Source organism: Ranitomeya variabilis, chromosome 2 (assembly GCF_051348905.1).
Source record: "Ranitomeya variabilis isolate aRanVar5 chromosome 2, aRanVar5.hap1, whole genome shotgun sequence".
NCBI lineage: Eukaryota > Metazoa > Chordata > Amphibia > Anura > Dendrobatidae > Ranitomeya > Ranitomeya variabilis.
This window is the reverse complement of record NC_135233.1, coordinates 388,691,600-388,712,417: the sequence shown is the minus strand read 5'-3', so window position 1 is coordinate 388,712,417 and position 20,818 is coordinate 388,691,600. Positions and strand designations below refer to the sequence as shown.

Below are 20,818 nucleotides of genomic sequence, written 5' to 3'. Positions count from 1 at the left end.
AGCCAGGAGGGGGGAGAGGACCAGGGCACTAAATGCCCAACGCGTGTCGCCAGGAAACCTGGCTTCTTCAGGGGCAGTAGGTACAGTGAGCGTGCAGGCGTTATATATACCTTAATAGTTATCAGACCAGGAACAGCTGGAGTCCAAGGGCAGATCGCAAAGTGCATGGCGCCGGAGCTGACCGGAAAACCAGAAGTAACAAAGACGCCGGCGTCTGCGCAATAGGAGGAAGGAGCTCAGAGCAAAGATTTCCCTAAGTCCGGGCAGCTGGTCAGTGCGCAGGCGCCGTCCGGCGCATGCGCACTAAGAACCAGCATAAAATAAGCCCATACTACTACTCTCGGCCGAGAGAAGGATCCACAGGGAAAGACAGGAGCTTTGAAGAAGGTGGTATCCATAGGGCAAAGAGTATAATACATACCGGAGGCACAGAGAAGAGATATCCACATGTATACAGGTGCATATATTGAACGATAGTTTTACAGTGTTGCCACAATGACTCCTTCATAGGCAGATAAATAGATAAATAAATAGAATAATACTAACAAGTATAGAGCAATGAATAATAACAAGTATACACATATATATAAACACATATACAAAAAAAAAAAAATAATAATAATAATAAGAAAAAAATATATGAAAAAATATATAAGAAAAAAAAATATAAAAAAATATAAGAAAAAAAGAGAAAAAAAAAATAAAAAAAAAATATATATATATATATATATATATATATATATATATATATATATATATATATATATATATATAAAGAAAAAAATGTGATAAAGTGGAGAAAAACATACAAAAACAAACACATATATGCATACATATGCACAACTGCATACACACAAAAATAAATCTAAATATAAATATAAACATACACCCATATATCTAATCCCATTATTACAAAAACCGGGAAGAAAAGGAAGTGCAGTATAATAATACCTAGAAAAAGAAGTCATTCGTACCGTCTGCTGTACATGAGCGATGCTCTGCAGCAGCCGCCTGCATGGTGCAATGCACAGATTTAAAGGGCCGGTGTCCTGCTTCTGTGACTAAAGCTTCACCATTGTGTAACATGTTGGGGGCACATTAGGTGGGTTGTCTCGTGTATTTTTTTCAGCAGTGCACTGCTCCCCTACCCTCAGCTGTGAAAGCATTGGGTCAGGAAGGGTTTTTCATTTATTTATTTATTTTTATTTTTTTTTTAAATCTTCAGGCGAAGCAAAAATATTCTTGTTCATTGATGGCATTCAAGGAATGAAAACACTAAGTCCATCTGCGCTCTCGTCCATCCATTGTGAGTAAACGTGATCGGAATATAATGTATTGTTCTGTCTCCACAGCGATCGGCCCCTGAAATTTGCAGAGCGCTCCAGACCGGGCGTCCAGATCTCCTGCTCCTCCTTCAGCTCAGGTACTCGCCGTGTAATACGCTCGCTCGTCGTCCTCTGCTGTGCGCTGCTTGCTGTTCGTCCTCTGCTGTGCGCGTGTGCTGCTTGTTGTTCGTCCTCTGCTGTGCGCGTGTGCCGCTCGCTCGTCGCCCTCTGCTGTGCGCGTGAGCCGCTCGCTCGTCGCCCTCTGCTGTGCGTGTGTGCCGCTCGCTCGTCGCCCTCTGCTGTGCGCGTGTGCCGCTCGCTCGTCGCCCTCTGCTGTGCGCGTGTGCCGCTCGCTCGTCGCCCTCTGCTGTGCGCGTGTGCCGCTCGCTCGTCGCCCTCTGCTGTGCGCGTGTGCCGCTCGCTCGTCGCCCTCTGCTGTGCGCGTGTGCCGCTCGCTCGTCGCCCTCTGCTGTGCGCGTGTGCCGCTCGCTCGTCGCCCTCTGCTGTGCGCGTGTGCCGCTCGCTCGTCGCCCTCTGCTGTGCGCGTGTGCCGCTCGCTCGTCGCCCTCTGCTGTGCGCGTGTGCCGCTCGCTCGTCGCCCTCTGCTGTGCGCGTGTGCCGCTCGCTCGTCGCCCTCTGCTGTGCGCGTGTGCCGCTCGCTCGTCGCCCTCTGCTGTGCGCGTGTGCCGCTCGCTCGTCGCCCTCTGCTGTGCGCGTGTGCCGCTCGCTCGTCGCCCTCTGCTGTGCGCGTGTGCCGCTCGCTCGTCGCCCTCTGCTGTGCGCGTGTGCCGCTCGCTCGTCGCCCTCTGCTGTGCGCGTGTGCCGCTCGCTCGTCGCCCTCTGCTGTGCGCGTGTGCCGCTCGCTCGTCGCCCTCTGCTGTGCGCGTGTGCCGCTCGCTCGTCGCCCTCTGCTGTGCGCGTGTGCCGCTCGCTCGTCGCCCTCTGCTGTGCGCGTGTGCCGCTCGCTCGTCGCCCTCTGCTGTGCGCGTGTGCCGCTCGCTCGTCGCCCTCTGCTGTGCGCGTGTGCCGCTCGCTCGTCGCCCTCTGCTGTGCGCGTGTGCCGCTCGCTCGTCGCCCTCTGCTGTGCGCGTGTGCCGCTCGCTCGTCGCCCTCTGCTGTGCGCGTGTGCCGCTCGCTCGTCGCCCTCTGCTGTGCGCGTGTGCCGCTTGCTCGTCGTCCTCTGCTGTCTGTGACGCTAGCTCATCGTTCTCCTGTTTGTGCCACTTGCTTGTCATCCTTTGCTGTGTGTCTGCCGCTCACTTGTCATTCTCTGCTGCGTGTTTGCCACTTGCTCGTCCTATTCTGTTTGTGCCGCTTGTTGTCCTCTGCTGTGTTTGCCACTTGCTCATCATCCCCTGTGTATGTGTCTCTCTTCGTCCTCTCCCATCTGTGTTGCTCTCTCGTTGTCCTCACGTGTTGCTCTCTCATCATCCTCTCCCTTTTTTGTCGCTCATCATCCTCTGCTGTGTCGCTCTCTTCATCCTCTCCCGTCTGTCGCTCATCATCCTCTGCTGTTACTCGCTCATCTTCCTCTCCCGTCTGTCGCTCTCTCGTTGTCTTCTCCTGTGTCTCATCGTCCTCTGATTTGTCGCTCTCTCTTCATCCTCTCCCATCTGTCGCTCTTGTCGTTCATCATCCTCTGCTGTGTCGCTCTCTAGTCTTCCTCTCCCGTCTGTGTTGCTCTCTCTTTGTCCTCTCCTGTGTGTCGTTCATCATCCTCTGCTGTCGCACTCTCGTTGTCCTCTCCTGTGTGTGTCGCTCGCTCAGCGTATCTTCTCCCCCTCTAGGTGGGATGTTCATTGTCACTGGCAGCTCGGATCACGTTATCAGAGTCTATTACTTGGGGTCTGATGAGCCGGAGAAGATTGCGGAGCTGGAGGCCCATCTGGTAAGATCAGAGTGTTTGCTCGGTTCCTTCCCCTCGTTTGTGTTTGGGAAGTTCCTGATGCTTTTTCTTCCTGGAGGTTTGGGTGCTTGCAGTTTATTATCTTCAGTCCTTCCTGTAATCATCTCTTCGTGTACTTTGTGATTAGGCAGAGGTGCAGTGTAAAGCATGGCGGAGCTGTCTTATCCATTTTTTAAGAGTAATAACTGTAGCGTGTGTGGTGGTGGAACCACTGTGCCATGGTCCAACGAGAGCCTGGAGCGGCTTAACTAGTTGAACACCTGACTCTTCGCTAGAGCTGCTGATGGTGGGGTTAGGCTTGGCTTCAGATGGACACCAGGTGCTACCCCAGGGCAGACCTTGGACGCACGGCAGCTGACCCCCAATGGGACAAGTAGCTGAAACGGCCTAGAAGGGAATGTTCAGCTGTTACAGGCAGGCACACAGCAGAAACCCAGGAGCAGCAGCTGCAGGCGGGTACGGCTGTTACATTGGCAGGTACTGGAAGATGAACTAGCAAGTATGTTACTAATGAAGTGAACACATTGCTCAGGCACTTCCCATCAGGTGGAGGTGCCTTAAATAATAAGTGTCCTTTAAGAAGAAGGGAGTATGCGTGCCTTGAGCACAGTGCTGGAGATGTGTGAGCCGAGCACAGACCCCAGGCAGGAGGAGGAAGTGTGTGACTGGGGCCGCGGCGGTGAGTGAGTCGGTGTCCCTGCCGGGGAGGAGGGAGGCATGGAGGGACGCAGCGCTACAATAACTATGGTCGCATTTCTTAGTTTGTCTCTCTTACTTTATAACATAATTTTCCATGTTGGTGTTTACCTGACCCCGGTGTCCTCGCCGTGACTCTGCTCTGTTTTGCGTTTCAGGATAAGGTGGTTGCTGTTCAGTTCTGCAATAATGGAGACCGGTAAGTGACAACGAAGATCCCGAATATGTAAAGTGTCTGCGACATCGGAGATCCCAAATACAGTGGGGGAAATATGTATTTGATTCACTGCTGATTTTACAAGATTTCCCATTTACAAAGAGTGGAGAGTTCTGTCATTTCTATCGTAGGTACACTTCACCTGTGAAACAGAATCTAAGAGTAAAATCCAGAAAATCACATTGTAGGATTGTTACATAATTACCGTGTTTTGCAGTTTATAAGACGCACCCCAAATTGAGGACAAAAATAGGAAAAAAAAAAGGTTTAATAAAATGGTGGCAATTCTTATAATCCGTGCGTCTTATTGCCCACTGGGGGTGGTGACTGCGGTGGAGTGGGGTCTCAGGGTCCCTGCTGGTAGAGGCAGGAGTGGGGCGATGCTGCGGACCCCAGGCTGGGAGGAAGAGGTGTTCGGAGATGCAACGCTGCGGGTGTTCGGTGGTGCGGGGCCCCCACACTTCCATGGCTTACATTGAGGTGGACTCCGGGAAAATGGCCGGCTGGGAGGCATGCGCAGATGGAGATCTCCTCTCTCGAAATTTTCTCTAACATCAGATGCTGTACACTAGCGTGATTCCGGCCAAAGAAAGACTAAGGGTACCTTCACACTGGTCGATTCTGCTACGATTACGACGCATTTGCGTCATATTCGACATCGCAGTACGAGCTCGTAGCCAGCGGTCACACTCTACGATGTTAACGCTTTTTCTGACGTAGTTGCGATGTGAACGTCACGCATCGCAATCGTACGCTACCCTTCACACCGCCATAGTCCTACGACTCCGAGCGTGACGTATTACCAGCATGGGCGTGCTAAAACGTCACGCCCAATCAGGAGACAAGTATGCGGAAGCCCAACCCACGTAGTCGCATTACGAGCTCGTATGACCGCCGTCACATACTACGATTTCGACCGCCACAGCGGGACATTTACGACGAAAGAAAGTTCTGCTCTTTCTTTCACATCGTACGATGCTGGGCTGCGTCGCAAATCGTAACGCCATGTCACACTTTGCAACCTCGGAACGAGGACGGATAAACGTCACAAATCGAACGCTCGTTCAGACTTTGATTGCACAGTGTGAAGGGGCCCTAACAGGTCGGAGAGAGCAGAATTCTTGCTGGTCGGTGATCAGATACTTCTTTCATGCCATTTAATTATGTAACAATCCTACAATGGGATTTTCTGGATTTTATTGTTAGATTCTGCCTTTCAAGCTGAAGTGCACCTATGATAAAAATTACAGATCTCTCCATTCTTTGTCGGTGGGAAAACTTGCAAAATTGGCCGTGTATCAAATACTTATTTTCCTCACTGTATATAAAGTGTCTGCGAGATCTGAGATCCCAAATATATAACAAATAATATAAAGTCTCTGCCCGTCTCTTTAAAGTGCCCCTGTGATCAGGATTGTGCTCGTTAACTACAGACAGCGTCAGGTCGGCGCCGTTATACTGATTACACTGATACCTGGTGATGGAATCTGTCTTGTGGTTGTTGTGTAATCTGTATTTTCAGTTTTCAGTTACTGATATGCTCGTGCTCCGGGGCTGTGGACGGGGCTTTATGTGGTGCTCTGCTTACACATTCATCTGTATCGTTTATGACAGGTCACTGACCCCTCATAGACCTGCCCCCTATTTCATATACTGAATATTATATGGTTAGAAAAAAAAATTCTGTGCAGCTCCTCCTCTCTGCGGCACCCTGTGCAGCGCCTCTTCTATGCGGCACCCTGTGCAGCGCCTTGTCAGCAGTGCCATGTGCAGCGCCTCCTCTCTTCAGCGCCTCCTCTCTTCAGCGCCCTGTGCAGCGCCTCCTCTCTTCAGCGCCCTGTGTAGCGCCTCTCTACAGCGCCCTGTGCAGCGCCTCTTCTCTGCGGCACCCTGTGCAAGCGCCTTGTCTATGCAGCGCACTGTGCAGCGCCTCCTCTCTTCAGTGCCCTGTGCAGCGTCTCTCTGCGGCACCCTATGCAGCGCCTCCTCTCTGCAGCGCCTTGTCTCTGCAGCGCCCTCTGCAGCTCCTCCTTTCTGTGGCACCCTGTGCAACGCCTCGTCTCTGTGGTGCCCTGTGCAGCGCCTCCTCTCTGCGGCGCCCTGTGCAGCGCCTCCTCTCTGCGGCGCCCTGTGCAGCGCCTCCTCTCTGCGGCGCCCTGTGCAGCGCCTCCTCTCTGCGGCGCCCTGTGCAGCGCCTCCTCTCTGCGGCGCCCTGTGCAGCGCCTCCTCTCTGCGGCGCCCTGTGCAGCGCCTCCTCTCTGCGGCGCCCTGTGCAGCGCCTCCTCTCTGCGGCGCCCTGTGCAGCGCCTTCTCTATGCGGCGCCCTGTGCAGCGCCTCCTCTCTGCGGCGCCCTGTGCAGCGCCTCCTCTCTGCGGCGCCCTGTGCAGCGCCTCCTCTCTGCGGCGCCCTGTGCAGCGCCTCCTCTCTGCGGCGCCCTGTGCAGCGCCTCCTCTCTGCGGCTCCCTGTGCAGCGCCTCCTCTCTGCGGCGCCCTGTGCAGCGCCTCCTCTCTGCGGCGCCCTGTGCAGCGCCTCCTCTCTGCGGCGCCCTGTGCAGCGCCTCCTCTCTGCGGCGCCCTGTGCAGCGCCTCCTCTCTGCGGCGCCCCTCTGTGATGAGGGGGGAGAGCGTTTCCAGGTTTTTAGCCTTTTCCCTTCTCTTGTAGTTTGAGCTTCGTCAGCGGAAGCAGAGATGGCACCGCACGGATCTGGCAATATCAGCAGCAGGAATGGAGGATGATTGTGCTGGACATGAACACCAGGATGGCCGGGTAAGAGGTGCCGCTGCTCACCAGCAGTTACCGCAGACGATGCCGGGGCCGCAGCTCAGCAGTCTGCTCATTGCCCTCACAGGAGCAACGTGTCCAACCCGGAGGATAAAGGGGCCAAGCTGAAAGTCACCATGGTGGCCTGGGACCGCTCCGACACCACGGTCATCACCGCCGTCAACAACTTACTATTGAAAGTGTGGAATTCGCACAGCGGACAGCTCCTCCACGTCTTATCTGTGAGTAGACGCTACAGTATTACCTCAGTTAGGGGCCCCTACAGCCACGGATCATGGAGGGTCCCAGAGGTCAGACCACCATAGGTCAGAGTGCTTCCTCACCCCAGACAAGACTTGGCAATAGATCTTCATCCTAATATGAAAACGTCTGGGATTTTCTATTTCTCAGTTTTTCCCTAAGTTCAAGACCTCTGCTTGCTGTCAGTGAATTGGACCTTTCCTTCTCCCGTTCAGTGTCCCGCACAGCTGATTACAGTGTACCCCGTAGACTATCCTGTGAATTGTCCGGGACTCCCAGGCTCTGATTTACGCTGGCACACTGTAACACCCGCTCAGCTCTGTGAGGAGGATCAGGTCGGTTTTTCTCTTTTGCTGACTGCAAGCAGAGGTCTTGAAAATGTTTCAGAATTGGCGTGCTGTGTCCTGATCACTGCCGTGTCTCTGCAGGGTCACGACGATGAGGTCTTCGTCCTGGAAGCTCACCCCTTCGACCCCAGGATCCTCCTCTCCGCTGGTCACGATGGGAATATTTTTGTCTGGGATCTGGAGAAAGGAACGAAGATCCGGAATTATTTTAACATGGTGAGAAGCGCTGGCGGCTGTGGGATCATGGATAAAGGGGCGCACCGCTCACACGTTTTCAGGGGTACACCGCTCACTTGCACCGATAATTGATAGTTTGGGACGATGCGGGGGGGCAGAGACGGCTTTGCCTCAGCAGCATCAGAGGAGCAGAGAAGGACTGGAGGTACGTGGCTCCGGACAGCTTCACAGCAGCGCTCTCAAGGCTTGCCTAGGATCCCCGCCACCTCTGATAGGCTCCAGAAGTGGCCGGCAATCAGACAAATATCTCTAAAGTTTTTTTTTTTATGAAAGTAAATTGCAAATTTTGGGGGGTTATTTATGAAGATTTAGCAATTTTAACAATCTAGGAAAATGAAATGTTCTTCTGCTATCCCACAGACTGTCTGTATTAGTCGCCCTGTGTCAGATCACTGCTTGCTGTCAGTGAATACACTGCGCAGTCCTCGCCCGGCTCTGACGTCGCTGCTGGGTGTTGTAATGCTCTCCTGTGTTTCAGATCGAGGGTCAGGGACACGGCGCCGTGTTTGACTGCAAGTTCTCTCCTGACGGGCAGCACTTTGCCTGCACTGACTCCCACGGTCACCTCTTGTTGTTCGGGTTTGGGTGCAGTAAAACTTATGAGAAGGTGAGTGACGCTCGGATGCATCTATGTGGGAGAGCAGAAACCCGCCATTGTCTGCTGTATCACCCCCTCTCCCGTGTGTCTGCTGACGCCCGGCTTTCCCTGCAGATCCCTGAACAGATGTTCTTCCACACCGACTTCCGCCCGCTGATTCGAGACGCCAATAACTACGTCCTGGATGAGCAGACCCAGCAGGCGCCGCACCTCATGCCCCCGCCGTTTCTGGTGGACGTAGATGGAAATCCGCATCCTACCCGCTACCAGCGCCTTGTACCAGGACGGGAGAACTGCAAAGATGAGCAGCTGATCCCGCAGCTCGGATACGTGTCAAATGGTAAGGCCCCTTGTGCTCGGTCCTGGGGAGGCGTATACTCGGGTTCACATACTTATTAATGTCACGTGTGCAGCAGCCTCTATGCTTCATATGCTTCTGTCTTCGCACCCTCCTGTACATGTACGTCGCGGTCAGCGTGCGCATGTACGGAGCGGACTCGGGCTGCGGCCGCCCCACATGGCAGATGCCGGGTGGAATACATAGCCGGCCACCATCACTGCTGTTGAACTAGTCAAATGCCGTTGTCTGGCTGTGACAGCTGCATTTTAATAGCACTGCCGCCTGTGCTGGGGCTCACTGGTGCCCCCCAACCCTGTGCTGAAAACCCCCGTCGTATAGCTCCTGTGCAGCTTCGCTATAGGCTGAGACCACGGTTTATACCAAAATCTGCAATGCTCTGGTACGCCATTACATGGTGCAAGCAATCAAATCCTAAGGCGGCTAAAAAACAAAGTTTAAAAAAAGTTTTATAAGAATATTAAAAATTTTTTTACATTTCTCCCTTTTTCCAAATTTTAAATTAAAAATACTGAAACACATATTTTTGGTTTCATGGCATCAATAAAGGTTCAGTCTATAAACATTTTTGAACTCCAATGAAAATCCCCAAAACTTCAGCTCAGTAGAACAACCACAAACCCTCTGAAGTCTTCTCCCACCCGGTCAGTGATTTCTTGTTTTCACCTTTTTGCCCCCTGCCGGGCTCCTCGCCCCCCTCCGGGCTCCTCACCCCCAGTGTCTGCTCAGATGAGCCCTAGTCAGTGTTTCTACAGAATCCCCACCATCCCTGGGGTCCATATTGGGGCTTTCACAGCCCAAGCGCACTTGTTAGAGGGGAGTTCGTGACACCACACACAACATGGCAGGTTGTCACAATCCGAGCCCCCCAATGCTGAAGAGGTACAGGGGGTGTCTCATCCAGCAAAGAGGAGCAACCGCCCGGTTCCCCCAATAATCAGGACACGGAGCCGTGCGCTCCTGAAGAAGGATCTCAAGAAAACCCTGTGATTTCCTAATCTGTCCCCCAATCAGGTAATGGAGACGTGGTGGAGCAGGTTATCGGGCAGCAGACGGCCAGCCACGAGGAAAGCATCCTGGACGGTCTCATCCGAGAGCTGCAGAGAAACCAAGACCGGAGGCTGACGGAGGACGAGCCGCCCGGGGACGATCCCCCTTTTGTCAGAGCCGACTCCAGCAGCGGATGTGAGTACCGATTATTCCTGCTACTTCTGTGTCCCGGTCACATATGATGTCTGACCCCCTTCAATGTGATATTCACGACCCATGTCCAGGGTAACCTGTTGTCAGCCCGTGGACAGACTTTACGCCCTGCTCTCATCCTTCAGTGAAGTCCGTCCGCTCCACTACCATTAATGTACTGGTCACTCGTGTCACCATTGTTACTGGGATTTTCATTAATTTACGGACTTGTCTAAACCTTCTTCTTCTTTTATTCCAGTTGTGAGGAGTCAAAGTCTGGATCTGTCATCACCACCTAATGTCGGCCTACGTCGCAGTGGACAGATCGAAGGTGTCCGACAAATGCACGACAACGCCCCGAGAAGTCAGATGGCGACCGAGCGAGATCTGATCGCATGGAGGAGGAGGGTGGTGGTGAATGAGCTGCATCCCGGTGTCAGCAGGTGATAGAAAGGGGTGGTACAAATGTGGGGTCACCAGTAAGAGACCTTCATTATACACTGTGTACATTACTGATCCTGAGTTACATCCTGTATTATACTCCAGAGCTGCACTCACTATTCTGCTGGTGCAGTCACTGTGTACATACATTACATTACTGATCCGGAGTTCTATCCTGTATTATACCCCAGAGCTGCACTCACTATTCTGCTGGTGCAGTCACTGTGTACATACATTACATTACTGATCCTGAGTTACATCCTGTATTATACTCCAGAGCTGCACTCACTATTCTGCTGGTGCAGACACTGGGTACATACATTACATTACTGATCCGGAGTTACATCCTGTATTATACTCCAGAGCTGCACTCACTATTCTGCTGGTGCAGTCACTGTGTACATACATTACTGATCCTGAGTTACATCCTGTATTATACTCCAGAGCTGCGCTCACTATTCTGCTGGTGCAGTCACTGTGTACATACATTACATTACTGATCCTGAGTTACATCCTGCATTATACTCCAGAGCGGCGCTCACTATTCTGCTGGTGCAGTCACTGTGTACATACATTACATTACTGATCCTGAGTTACATCCTGTAATATACCCCAGAGCTGCATTCACTATTCTGCTGGTGCATACACTGTGTTCCAAATTATTATGCACAAAGAGTTTAGGAGTGATAAGGTTAGAATGTTTTTGTTTGTCATCTAAACTCATTGATGGTGATGTGTGTCAGGGCTCTTTATATCACTGAAAGCAATTGCAGATACCTGTGCACATTAGTTTGGCCGGTGTGTCCAAATAAAGGCAAGACTACTTAAGAAGGCTGTTCCACATTATTAAGCAGCCTACATTTTTTGTCAAAATGGGAAAGAAAAAGGATGTGTCGGCTGCTGAGAAGCAACAAATTGTGGAGTATTTAGGTCAAGGCATGACTACAATCAACATTGCCAAGACACTTCATCGTGATCATCGCACAATCAAGAAGTATGTAACTGATTCCCAGCACACACGTGTGCGTGCTGATAAGGAAAAATTGAGGACTGTTTCCAACAGGCAATTGCGTAAAGGTTAAAAGAGCAGCTGCAAAAATGCCTTGTCATAGCAGCAGACAAGTTTTGGAAGCTGCTGGTGCCTCCAACGTCCCCGGAACAACAAGATGCAGGGTCCTTCAGAGGTTTGCAGCTGTGCGTAAGCCATCCTGTCGACCACCTCTATCCACTGCACACAAGCAGAAACGGCTCCAGTGGGCCAAACGACACATGAAGACTGACTTCCAAACTGTTTTGTTCACCGATGAGTGCCGTGCAACGCTCGATGGTCCAGATGGATGGAGTGGAGGATGGCTGGTTGATGGACAACCCATGAAAACACGGCTAAGGCGCCAACAGGGAGGAGGTGGAGTAATGTTTTGGGCTGGAATCATGGGGAGAGAGATTGTCGTCCCCTTTATGATCCCTGAAGGGGTAAAAATGAACTCCATAATCTATGTGGAGTTTCTAAAACAACACTTCCTGCCATGGTTCAAGAGGAAGAACCGTGCTTTCCGCAGCAAGATCATGTTCATGCATGATAATGCACCGTCTCATGCTGCAAAAAACACATCTGCATCTCTGGCTGCTATGGGCATAAAAGAGGACAAACTTATGGTGTGGCCACCATCTTCCCCTGACCTCAACCCCAGTGAGAACCTCTGGAGCATCATCAAAAGGAGTGCCTATGATGGCGGGAGGCAGTTCACATCTAAGCAACAGCTCTGGGAGGGTATTCTGTCCACTTGCAAAACAAGTGAGGCAGAAACCATCCAAAAACTGACAAATTCAATGGACGAGAGAGTTCAGAAGCTTCTTTCGAACAAGGGGTCCTATGTGCAAATGTAACATCACCTAGAATAAAGTTTTCACTTGAAAACTGTTTGATTTCATTTTGTAATAAGCTGATAATGCTTATAACTTCACAATTGACCATTTTTTTGTTCAAAATAAAAAAAGGTTGAAAACTCTGCTGTGCATAATAATTTGGAACATGCATTTTGAGTGTTTATTTTTTTTTAAAAGATACTGTTTTCATAGGCAGTTTGTTCCAAAACATTGCAATTATACTAGAATAGTAGTTGACTGGAAAATAACAATGACTGCAATTCAGATAGGTAATTTAGAGAAAATATGAGAAAAAATTATTTGCATAATAATTTGGAACAGTGTACATTACATTACTGATCCCGAATTACATCCTGTATTATACCCCAGAGCTGCACTCACTATTCTGCTGGTGCAGTCACTGTGTACATATATTACATTACTGATCCTGTACTGATCCTGAGTTACATCCTGTATTATACTCCAGAGCTGCACTCACTATTCTGCTTGTGCAGTCACTGTGTACATACATTACTGATTGTCACGGATCCCTACTCCGTGGTGTCACTTATTCGTCACGTGCCCGCTCTCACACGTGACTTGGGGTTGTTCCTGCAAGGGTTAATCTATCTCCCCACTCTCAGTCCAGCATTCAACCTCTGTCCTATGCTGTAATGGGAGCATAAATCACACACCGACCCAGGCCACACACCCGCTCATACACGCTGCCACCACTTATCGAATACACGGGCGATGAGTCCCAGAAATAATAATACTAATAAAAATGTCTATCGCTCATAAGGCTCACACACCTTAGGCTATGGATTCTTTTAGAACATTCAAGGTTCAACTTGTTAAAGTTTTATACTTTAATAACAAAAGGTTCAATGCTTACAATAAGAAAACGGTATAAAAATATGATAATAAAAAGGCATACAACTTATGCAAAACAGTATCAAAATAAACAGGAGAAACTTACAGAAGTTATCTAACTGGTAGTTGCTTTCTGCTCCCTGAGGGTAGGGCGAATGTAGATTGGATCACACCAGCTTCTCAGGCTGCTCTCACATGTGAACAAAATTCTCTGTCTGCAGCCTAAATTTATAACTTTGATCTGGAGGTCAGGTTCTAGACCGACCCCTCAGGTCAATATCATAACTGCTGCCTGTTTGATTGGGCCACGGCCGCGCCCCCAATGAATATATTATTTTCTCTTGAGATACATGTGAAAAGGTTCTCAGGAATAGCTGCCCTCCGGCCGCAATTAGCATCTCCCCTCCAAGACCTAAGAGGTGCCAAATGTTACCTTCTTCTTGGCTTTAGCTAGACCTCCTGGTGGGATATGGAGACACAATTCCTACTAGTCTTAAGGAAGTACCTGTTAACACCTAGGTGCGACTTGCCTTCAGGACAGATGTTACATTATCACTAGTCACACATATAACCCTAGACATAGGTCACTACACACATATAGATATATATATAAACATATTTCACCACACTGATCCTGAGTTACATCCTGTATTATACTCCAGAGCTGTGCTCACTATTCTGCTGGTGCAGTCACTGTGTACATACATTACTGATCCTGAGTTACATCTGTATTATACCCCAGAGCTGCACTCACTATTCTGCTGGTGCAGTCACTGTGTACATACATTACATTACTGATCCTGAGTTACATCCTGTATTATACTCCAGAGCTGCACTCACTTTTCTGCTGGTGCAGTCACTATGTACATACATTACAGATCCTGAGTTACATCCTGTATTATTCTCCAGAGCTGCACTCACTATTCTGCTGGTGCAGTCACTGTGTACATACATTACATTACTGATCCTGAGTTACCTCCTGTATTATACTCCAGATCCGCACTCACTATTCTGCTGGTGCAGGCACGGTGTACATACATTACATTACTGATCCTGAGTTACACCCTGTATTCTACCCCAGAGCTGCACTCACTATTCTGCTGGTGCAGTCACTCTGTACATACATTACTGATCCTGAGTTACATCCTGTATTATACCCCAAAGCTGCACTCACTATTCTGCTGGTGCTGTCACTGTGTACATACATTACATTACTGATCCTGAGTTACATCCTGTATTATACTCCAGAGCTGCACTCACTATTCTGCTGGTGCAGTCACTGTGTACATACATTAAAACAGGAGGTAACTCAGGATCAGTAATGTATGTACACAGTGACTGCAGCAGCAGAATAGTGAGTGCAGCTCTGGAGAATAAAACAGGATGTAACTCAGGATCAGTAATGTATTCTCCAGAGCTGCACTCACTATTCTGCTGCTGCAGTCACTGTGTACATACATTACTGATCCTGAGTTACCTCCTGTATTATACTCCAGAGCTGCACTCACTATTCTGCTGGTGCAGTCACTGTGTACATACATTACATTACTGATCCTGAGTTACATCCTGTATTATACTCCAGAGCTGCACTCACTATTCTGCTGGTGCAGTCACTGTGTACATACATTACATTACTGATCCTGAGTTACATCCTGTATTATACTCCAGAGCTGCACTCACTATTCTGCTGGGTCACTGTGGACATGTTGTGTCCTGTATTGCAGGGTGCAGGAGGACTGTCGATCTGCTAAGGGTGACACGGAGGTTCATCTGTACATTACAGAGAAGAGGAGGAAGCCGCCTCACCCGGCGCAGAGGGTATGCGGACGGTTTGGCCGAGGTGTGGGGTCGGCCTGGTACCTGCAGACCTGCTCATCGTGTCTCCTGTGCACTTTCTTCCAGAGTGAGTATCAGGTGTGCAGCGGCCGCTCCCTGCGGAGGGTCCAGAAGAAGCGGCCGCACGCCTACCAGACCCGATCGAACATGGAGCACGATTCCCAGGCCAGCACTGCTACAACCAATGGGGAGGATTCCCAGAGCTCTGCAGAGGTATCTGCTCTACAAGGACATGGAGGGGTGAGCGGGACCGGGGCGGGGTGGTGTCCGCACAGCAGTTAGCAAGGCTTCATCATTGTGGAATGAAAAGCTCTGCGGATTAGTAGACTTTATGATGAAATTATTTTCTGCTTGCACCGCTGAGGTTTGTTACAGTGTGTCAGCGGCTGCTCCCTTCCTTATGGACTCGCAGTCATTTTTGCTTTCTTTCCACTTGTAGGATGAAGAATCGCGTCCGTCCAGTGATGGATCTGATGGGGAAGTGGCCGCACCTTGGCAAACTGAGAGCTCCTCCAGGTACTCCATCAGTCACTGCCTATAGTGGGATGATGGTGGTGGTAGTGGGTCGCCGTCTCAACCAGTGGGCATCAGAAATGTAATTGGGAGGGGGAGGATGTCGCCTGTACGTGATGTCTCTCGGGTTGTGGGGAGGACATCACCTGCCGTCATTTGTGGAAAAGAGGATGTCGCCTGTACGTGATGCTTCTCCTCCGTCGCCCGCTGTGATGTATCTCTCATATTGGGGGAAAGTATGTCACCCGCTGTGATACTTGTCTCATCACCCCCTGGTCATTGTGTCCGACCCCCGGCTCAATGCAGGATTCACTAAACCATCTCAGACAGATGTCTGTCCAGCCTCTGTTTGAAGACTTCCATTGAACGAGAACTCGCCACCTCTAGTGGCAGCCTGTTCCACTCATTGATCACCCTCACTGTCAAAAAGTTTCTTCTAATATCTAATCTGTATCTTCTCCCTTTCAGTTTCTTTCCATTGCTTCTCGTGTTTCCATGCGCAAATGAGAATAATGATGATCCCTCTACACTGTGACAGCCCTTCAGATATTTGTAGACCGCTATTAAGTCTCCTCTTAGCCTTCTTTTTTGCAGCTAAACATTCCCAGATCCTTAAGGCTGTGTGCACACAGTGCATTTTTGATGGGTTTTTTCCGTACGGAAATGGGCCAAAAACGCTGTGGAATCCTGCCTGCTGTGACAATCCAGCAGTGTTGTACACATGGTCAGTAAATTTCCATGAGTATTTGCAGCGTTTCTTTTCTGCAGCATGTCAGTTCTTTGTGCGTTTCTGCAGCGTTTTTCACCCATTGACTTCAATTGAGTCAGTCAAATCCGCAGCAAAAACGCAGGTTAAAAACTTTTTGCGGATTTGCTGAGTTTTTGTTTTGCGTTTTCCTATGGTGTTTCCCACCCTGTCATTTGTGTGAGAGTGTGGGAACACCGGGGCGGTGCGGTAACTCAACCGCCGGTAAGAGTGTTGGTCAGAGCGCTGCAGGATCATGCTATCAGATATCGGCATGACCCCGCAGCAGTGACGTGGTAAAAAGTTTACCGCAGATCAGCAGGCGTGGGCTGATGAGACTACTGCTCCCATCGGGCTACGTCTGCTGTCACTGATAACTGTGACAGCAGGTGCCGCTGATGGGAGATGTAGTCTCATCTGCTGGCGCTTGTGCTCTCAGTTTAAAAAAAAAAAAGGAAAATAATTACATACACATTCACATAAAAATAAAAACCCATTATACTCACCTCACACCAAATCCCGACGCCCTCGTCTCCTAGAAATAATGTAAAATAATAAACCACTATTTATTCCCTGTCCGCCGTAGTCCATGTAATCCCAAGTGTCCCATGGTGATCTCACGTGTAGAACAATCACATTAGGAGATGTGACCGACCACTCTACCCGGCCGCCGGCGATACACTGACAGGAGGTAATTGCCCCCCGCAGTGTAAAGCACTGAGCTTCCGTGAGAAAGGTCACCGGAGTTCATCAGCTCCTGTGCTCTCACTTACAGCACCGCTGCATGAGAACTTTATCACGGCAGCTCAATGATACACTGCGGGAGCGATTTCCTCATGTCAGTGTATCGCCGGCTGTTTTTGAGAGCAGTCATATCAGTAACTGCTCTCAAAGTGATCAGGATCATCGTGGGACATGATGGATTATCTTCTCTATGGACAGGTGAGGAATATTGTGGTTTACTATTTCTGTTGCAGGAGACGTTGGCTTCGGTGGATTAGGCATTCGGTGAGTGTTTTAATTAAGATTCATCAAAGGAGTCTGTGTCAGTATTTCAAATAATGGACTTTTTTCTGTGTGTCTTGAGTTTTTATACAATATCACTGTGGGGTTACTAATGGATAGGTCTCTCCATTACTAACCTGTGGGCTTGATGTCACCTCTCAATACAAAGGTGTCATCAGCCCCACAAATATGAACCCCCACTTGCCACCGCTACAGGGCAAGTGGGAAGAGCGAGGCTAAGCGCCAGATTTGGCGCCTCTTATAGAGGCACCTTTTCTGCGGTGGCTGAGAGCTGAGGTTTTCAGTCTGGTAGGGGCCAATATCCATGGCCCCTTCCTAGGCTATTAATATCAGCTCGCAGCTGTCTGCCTAGTCTTTGCTGGTTAGATTTTATATGGGGACCCTATGTCAATTTCTTTTCTGGGGTCCCCCTGTAAAACTAACCAGTAAAGGCTAAGCAAACAGCTGTGAGCTGCTATTAATAACCTGGGAACCTTTATGACTATTGGCTCCTTCCCAGAATATTAACATCAGCACCCAGCCATTGGCTTTCCCTCTGCTGGTTATTTAAAATTATGCGAGAGCCCATGCAAATTTTGTTGTTTTTTTTTTCTTTAAAATTAACAGTTGCTGTCTGGTTACAGCCTATGTACATTTGTTCTGTTAAAGCTCCTACATAGGCTGGTGTGTGTGTCTGAATTTACTTATTGCCATAGGCCGGTTTCACATTAGCGTTTCTATGCACAGCACAGCGTAGGCCTACGTTCTTCTTTCTTTAACCCCTTCCCGATCTGTGACGCCACGTAGGCGTCATGAAAGTTGGTGCCAATCCGACCTGTGGCGCCTATGTGGCGTCATGGAGGGATCACGTCCCTGCAGATCAGGTGAAAGGGTTAACTCCAATTTCACCTGATCTGCAGGGACAGGGGGACTGGTACTTTAGCCCGGGGGGGTGGCTTTGCCCCCACCTGGCTACGATCGCTCTGATTGGCTGTTGAAAGTGCAACAGCCAATCAGAGCAATTTGTAATATTTCACCTATGAAATTTGGTGAAATATTACAATCCAGTCATGGCCGATGCTGCAATATCATCGGCCATGGCTGGAGACCGTGATCTGACCCCCCCACCGACTGACAGCAGCGATCTGCCGCCGCTGTCAGTCTTTCCTCCCCTCCGTTTCGTGCTCCCGCTGCTTTCCTCCCCCTCCGGTGTCCCCCCGCTGTCCTATCCCACCCCCCGTACCGCTGGAGTCCCGGGGACCCTCCCGGTGTCCGTCCGGCATCTTCGATGGGTGCCGCCATCTTCCAAAATGGCGGGCGCATGCGCAGTGTGCCTGCCGAATCGGCCGGCAGATTCGTTACAGGTACATTTTGATCACTGTGATGGGTTATATCACAGTGATCAAAATAAAAAATCGTAAGTAAAGCCCCCCTTATCACCCCCATAGGTAGGGAAAATAATGAAATAAATAAAATATATTTATTTTTATTTTTCCATTAGGGTTAGGGCTAGGATTAGGGTTAGGGTTGCAATTAGGGTTAGAATTAGGCTATGTGCACACAGTGCGGATTTGGCTGCGGATCCGCAGCGGATTGGTGGCAGTTTTCCATCACCTTTACAGTACCATGTAAACCTATGGAAAACTAAATCCGCTGTGCCCATGGTGCGGAAAATACCGTGCGGAAACGCTGCATTGTATTTTCCGCAACATGTCAATTCTTTGTGCGGATTCCGCAACGTTTTACACCTGTTCCTCAATAGGAATCCGCAGGTGAAATCCGCACAAAAAACACTGGAAAACACTGGAAATCCAAAAAACGGTGCTGAAAAATCCGCACACGAATCCGCAACGTGGGCACATAGCCTTAGGGTTAGGGTTGGAATCAGGGTTAGGGTTGGAATTAGAGTTAAGATTAGGGTTAGGGGTGTGTTGAGGTTAGGGTTAGGCATGTGGTTAGGGTTATGGTAAGGGTTGGGATTAGGGTTGGTTGTGTGTTGGGGTTAGGGTTGGGATTAGGGTTTAGGGGTGTGTTGGGGTTAGGGTTGTGATTACGGTTATAGTTAGAATTGGGATTAGAGTTATGGGTGTGTTGGGGTTAGTGTTGGAGTTAGAATCGAGGGGTTTCCACTGTTTAGGCACATCAGGGGGTCTCCAATCACAACATGGTGCCACCATTGATTCCAGTCAATCTTGCATTAAAAAAGTCAAATGGTGCTCCCTCCTTTCTGAGCCCCGACGTGTGCCCAAACAGTGGTTTACCCAAACATATGGGGCATAAGCGTACTCCGCAAACATTGTACAACAATTTGGGGGCTCTAATTTCTCCTGTTACCCTTGGAAATATAAAAAAATGGGGGCTAAAAAATTATTTTTGTGGGGGGAAAAAAAAGATTTTTTTATTTTCACCGCTCTGTGTTATAAAATTCTTCGAAGCACTTGGGGGTTCAAAGTGCTCACCAGAAATCTAGAGAAGTTCCTTGGGGGGTCTAGTTTCCAAAATGCGGTCACTTGTGGGGGGTTTCTACTGTTTAGGTACATCAGGGGCTCTGCAAACGCAACGTGACGCCTGCAGACCATTCCATCAAAGTCTGCATTTCAAAAGTCACTACTTCCCTTCCGAGCCCCGACGTGTGCTCAAACAGTGGTTTACCCCCCCCCCATATTGGGCATCACCGTACTCAGGACAAACTGGACAACAACTATTGGGGTTCAGTTTCTCGTGTTACCCTTGTGGAAATAAAAAATTACGGGCTAAAAAAATCATTTTTGAGGAAAAAAAATGATTTTTTATTTTCACGGCTCTGCGTTAGGGCTGTCCCACACGTCCAGATAATTCCGGTACCGGAATAAATCGGTACCGGAGTTATCCGTGTCCGTGTGCCTGGGAACTCACGGAGGCCATACCTGCGGCACACGTGTGCCGCCCGTATGGCGAGTGGGTACCACACGGAGCGTGTGGTACCCACTCTGCATGGTGCTGAAGCTGCGATTCATATCATCCCTGCAGCAACGTTTGCTGCAGGGAAAATATGAAGAATAGTGTTTAAAATAAAGATCCATGTGTCCGCCGCCCCCCCACCCCCTGTGCGCCCCCCCCGCTGGTCAGAAAATACTCACCCGGATCCCCCGTCGGCAGTCGCTCCTTCCTGGTCTGGCCGTGGCTTACTGTATGCGGTCACGTGGGGCCGCTCATTTACACTCATGAATAGGCGGCTCCGCCCCTATTGGAGGTGGAGCCACATATTCATGAGTGTAATCGGCCGCATACAGTAGGAGGCGCGGCCAGACCAGGAAGGAGCGACAGCCGACGGGGGACCCGGATAAGTATTTTCTGACCAGCGGGGGGGGCGCACAGGGGGTGGGGGGGCGGCGGACACATGGATCTTTATTTTAAACACTATCATTCATATTTTCTCTATAGCAAACGCTGCTACAGGGAACATATGAATGGCGGCTTCAGCACCATGTGGGGGGGGACAGCGCTTACTGTAGCGCTGTCTCCGGCACGCCACACGGACCCCAGACGGAGAATGTCCGTGTGAGGTGCGTGTTTTACACGGACCCATTGACTCTATTGGGTCCGTGTAATCCGTGCGCTCCCACGAACACTGACATGTCTCCGTGTTTGGCACACGGAGACACGGTCCG

General features: G+C 49.9%; 1 protein-coding gene across 3 annotated transcripts in view; it reads left to right on the top strand.

Annotated features, from left to right (window-relative positions):
* Positions 1–20,818, top strand: part of BRWD3 (bromodomain and WD repeat domain containing 3) — a 55,768-nt gene that overhangs the window by 13,830 nt on the left and 21,120 nt on the right. For 2 of the 3 annotated variants that reach the window (XM_077286444.1, XM_077286446.1), the window contains 13 exons: positions 1,353–1,423; positions 3,113–3,213; positions 4,086–4,126; positions 6,808–6,912; positions 6,995–7,148; positions 7,596–7,730; positions 8,230–8,358; positions 8,464–8,689; positions 9,722–9,892; positions 10,149–10,332; positions 14,794–14,887; positions 14,972–15,145; positions 15,345–15,421. In XM_077286444.1, the coding sequence (XP_077142559.1) occupies positions 1,353–1,423; positions 3,113–3,213; positions 4,086–4,126; positions 6,808–6,912; positions 6,995–7,148; positions 7,596–7,730; positions 8,230–8,358; positions 8,464–8,689; positions 9,722–9,892; positions 10,149–10,332; positions 14,794–14,887; positions 14,972–15,145; positions 15,345–15,421 (1,662 nt within the window). The remainder of the gene's footprint in view (positions 1–1,352; positions 1,424–3,112; positions 3,214–4,085; positions 4,127–6,807; positions 6,913–6,994; positions 7,149–7,595; positions 7,731–8,229; positions 8,359–8,463; positions 8,690–9,721; positions 9,893–10,148; positions 10,333–14,793; positions 14,888–14,971; positions 15,146–15,344; positions 15,422–20,818) is intronic. The other variant, XM_077286445.1, reaches the window with a different exon arrangement.